Below are 3,994 nucleotides of genomic sequence, written 5' to 3'. Positions count from 1 at the left end.
TTCCTTTGCAATTTACTTTGTGAAATATCTAGTGACATTTTAAGTGCGTGGTTTCATTTAAAAGCTGAGCCAGCTCTGCTGAGGAGGGTGCCCAAAGCTTGCTGAATGTTTATACTGCATTGCTTCTGATTTCGTTTGCATTTCCCTTTGATTCCTTCTTAGCATTTTCATCTCTCAGTTCCCTGTCTAGTCCTGCATTATGTCCACAGTTTCTTTAAGAGATTCTTACATATAATTATAGTTCCTTTACATATCTTATTTAATTAAATAGTTATAATATCTGTATCATTTACAAATCTCATGCTGATCATTCGTTTATCACAACTTTGGCATTTCTCATTAATATATGTAATAATTGTTGACAGCCACACATGTTGGGCTGGACAGTTGATATTGGCTTGCTATTTGATTTTATGCATTTTCTGCCTGTATTTGACCACACTTTATCTTTGCCGGGCCTTTATTGTGGACGAGTCTGTGAAACTTATCAGAGTTACATTTGAAATTTTGCAGTGGACGTCAGAGTTAAAGTATTTTCTTCTGTGTCCACCAGAGACTTCAGATCCTCCAGTGATCATGTTGTTTTTCTTTCCTGCTTGGCTTTGCCTCTTCACCTCGTTTCTTCCTCCAGAGAATCATGTTCAGCTCCCGAGGGAGGATTAAAATGTTATTTAACTGACAATTGTGAAATTGGTGGAAAGCAATAGAATAAAGGGAGATTTTCTGACATTTCATGGGTTCATATTGTGATCCTGAGTCTGGGTTTGAGCTTTCCAGTGTTTCTGAATTTCCTCCAGATGAGATGTTGGTCTGTGTGTTCTTGCTCTTTTTCCTCAGGTAGAGTCCTCTTGTTTTCCCCAGTTGTTGCCTCCCACAGCTCCAGTGTTCTGTTGTGGTGTTATCACATTCGGGATTTGCTGACCTGACCTGCAGATTAAGGCTCTGATAAATAAGAAAGAGAGGGGAGGTAGTTCTCAGTAGAATTTAGGTGAAGAACTCATTTCCCATCTCAGTTCCTGAGGGGTTGCAACAGTGCCCTTAAGACACTGGTTTTGGTGGCTTGCCCTGCAGAGTAATTTCTTAGTTCTGCCATGGGGATGCTGGAGGTGGGTCTGAATGCTTTTCAGAAGTGTGGGCTCTTTTTCTCTCCCAGACACACATGTTGGGACAGAAAGATTTTTGTGACTGTCTACATTTTTGGAAAAAGGAAGTCAAGAGGATAGGAAAACTCTTCAGTCTGTGGTCCCTTAGAAATTCACACTACAACACATTTTCCACCCTTGACTTCAAGCAATCCATTGTACATGTGTGTTTATATCTTGTAAGAGACGACATTTTGAACGCCATACTCTGCTTCAGTTCAGCTCATACATTTCTCACCCTCTGCAAAAACTTTCCTCTCTCTTGATTCCAATTTGATGTTTACCTTAAAACTTCAAGTATCTCAAGTTTTTTTTTTGAAAAAATTGGTCCCTTGCAGTGGCTTATGCCTGTAATCCCAGCACTTTGGGAGGTTGAGGCAGGTAGATCACCTGAGGTCAGGAGTTTGAGACCAGCCTGGCCAACATGGTGAAACCCTCTACTAAAAATATATTTTAAAAATTAGCCTGACATGGTGGCAGGCACCTGTAATCCCAGCTACTCGGGAGGCTGAATCAGGAGAATCACTTGAACCCAGGAGGCAGAGTTTGCAGTTCATGCCATTGCACTCCAGCCTGGGCGACAGACTGAGACTCCATCTCAAAGAAAAAAAGAAAAAAAAAATTGCAAAATTCCCACTTCTCTATTTATCTGTTATTGTTGATGTCGTTGTAAAAAAAATAAGTAAATATATTAGTCATCTATGTACATTTCCAAGTTGTGCAGCAGAATTTTTAGTAAGATCCAGAGTAATAAAAGAATGCAAATATTGTTACACTGCTTACTAGAGAAACAAATTATGATAAATGTGTTCACTGGAATACTACCCATCATTTACAATGAGTTAATGCCTGAGACACAGAACAACCACGTAAAACATCTAAGTATTTATGTTGAGTAAAATAATCCAAACAAATAAGAAAATATACCATGTTACTCCCTTTTTACAAATTCTGATAAATAAAAATTTATCTAAAGTAGTATAATGAAGATCAGTAGTTGCCAGGGAAAATGCTAGAAGAAGGGAAGGGGAGAGGAGGAGGAATATAACAGAACAAGAGGGGAAATGTTGAGAAGAATTCATTCATCAACTTCCTTGATAATGATTACTTATATCATGTTTATTAATTGGACGTTTTACATATGTGAAGTTTATTATCTTTATATTAAGGCTCATAAAATGTATTACAAGCCAACACATTGAAACTTAAGGAAGAAGTAATAGAAAGACAGAAAAATATGTTAAATATCAGAAGTACCTGAAAATTAATATGCCTGGATCCTAATTCTCCCCATATTTTCAGGTGAGTGCTGGAGTACAGCAACATCACACATGCTCTTATTACAGAAAGTGGGTTCTCAAACCACACCGGGCACATCCAGCTTTGTACTGAAGTTGGTTTAGCAGTCAGAGCCAGTGATAAGGAGCACAGGGTCAGATACTGGGGTTTACTCATCCCAGACATGAGCTTCGAGATGCATACAGAGCCCCCTCCATGTGTGGGTTCACTTCCACATTTGTAAATGGAGAAAATATTGACTCCTACAGAACATAATTTACACAAATATTTAAACATGAAATAGGGTGATCAAGGCAAAGTGTTTATCACAGCACAATTTCATAGCAAGGCAGCATATTTTCCAAATACCATCATTGTCCGCAAACTTCTCAGGGCACTGTCTTCTGATCTGGGTACAGCCTCCTCCTCAAGAGTCCCAACCGAGGGCTGGTTATATAGTAGGAGACATGCAAATAGGGCCCTCCCTCTACAGATGAAAACCAGCCGAACCCTGACCCTGCAGCTCTGAGAGAGGAACCTTGGCCTTGGGATTCCAAGGCATTTCCTCGGGGTGACCAGCCCTGAACGCAGAGGACTCACCATGGAGTTGGGGCTGAGCTGGGTTTTCCTTGTTGCTGTTTTAGGAGGTGATTCATGGAAAACTAGAGAGATTAAGTGAATGTGCACATGAGTGTGAGAAACAGTGGATTTGTGTGGCAGTTTCTGACCAGGATGTCTCTTTGTTTGCAGGTGTCCAGTGTGAGGTGCAGTTGGTGGAGTCTGGGGGAGGCTTGGTCCAGCCTGGAGGGTCCCTGAGACTCTCCTGTGCAGCCTCTGGATTCACCTTCAGCAGCTACTGGATGAGCTGGGTCCGCCAGGCTCCGGGAAAGGGGCCGGAGTGGGTTTCAGACATTTCTGGTAGTACCATATACTACGCAGATTCCGTGAAGGGCCGATTCACCGTCTCCAGAGACGACGCCAAGAACTCGCTGTCTCTGCAAATGGACAGCCTGAGAGCCGAGGACACGGCCGTGTATTACTGTGCGAGAGAGAGACACGGTGCGGGGAGGTCAGTGTGAGCCCAGACACAAACCTCCCTGCAGGGGTCCCCACGACCACCAGGGGGCGCCCGGGACACTGAGCTCGGGCTGTCTCCAGGGCAGGGGCAGGTGCTGCTAAGGGCTGACTTCCTGTCATGGTCTGTGGCTGCCTCATTGTCAAATTTCCCCAGGGAACTTCTCCAGATTTACAATTCTGTACTAACAGTTCATGACTCTAAATGCAAAACTTTTTTTTTCCTTTTTGTTTCTGTTTTTTTGTTTTTTTTTTTCCAGGACACATCCTCACCTCCACAGAAGCCACAGTGTTACTTACTTTGAGGGCAGAAATAAGCCTTTCGTGGTCAACAGGATGAGAGTCCTGAGGAATCCCAGGGAGATCTGGAGAGTTTTTTCCAGTTAGACCCAGGGCAGAGACCTCCATGGGAATCTCCGATTAGAACAGGTTTTGAGTTCTGTTGGGAGCCAAGGGAGAGGCTCACCCAGGACCAAGGTCCTTAAAACCTGATGGTTTTC

The 3,994-nt window shown here is 42.7% G+C and overlaps 1 gene segment (V, D, J or C); it reads left to right on the top strand.

Moving 5' to 3' along the window:
* Positions 1 to 2,957: 2,957 nt before the first annotated feature.
* On the top strand, positions 2,958 to 3,499 carry LOC104671285. The segment is given in 2 exon segments: positions 2,958 to 3,067; positions 3,171 to 3,499. Coding segments are annotated over 2 exon segments (375 nt in total).
* The last annotated feature ends 495 nt before the right edge of the window (positions 3,500 to 3,994 follow it).

The sequence above is a fragment of the Rhinopithecus roxellana genome, chromosome 5 (genome assembly GCF_007565055.1).
Source record: "Rhinopithecus roxellana isolate Shanxi Qingling chromosome 5, ASM756505v1, whole genome shotgun sequence".
Lineage (NCBI taxonomy): Eukaryota > Metazoa > Chordata > Mammalia > Primates > Cercopithecidae > Rhinopithecus > Rhinopithecus roxellana.
This window is presented reverse-complemented; position numbering and strand designations above follow the sequence as displayed.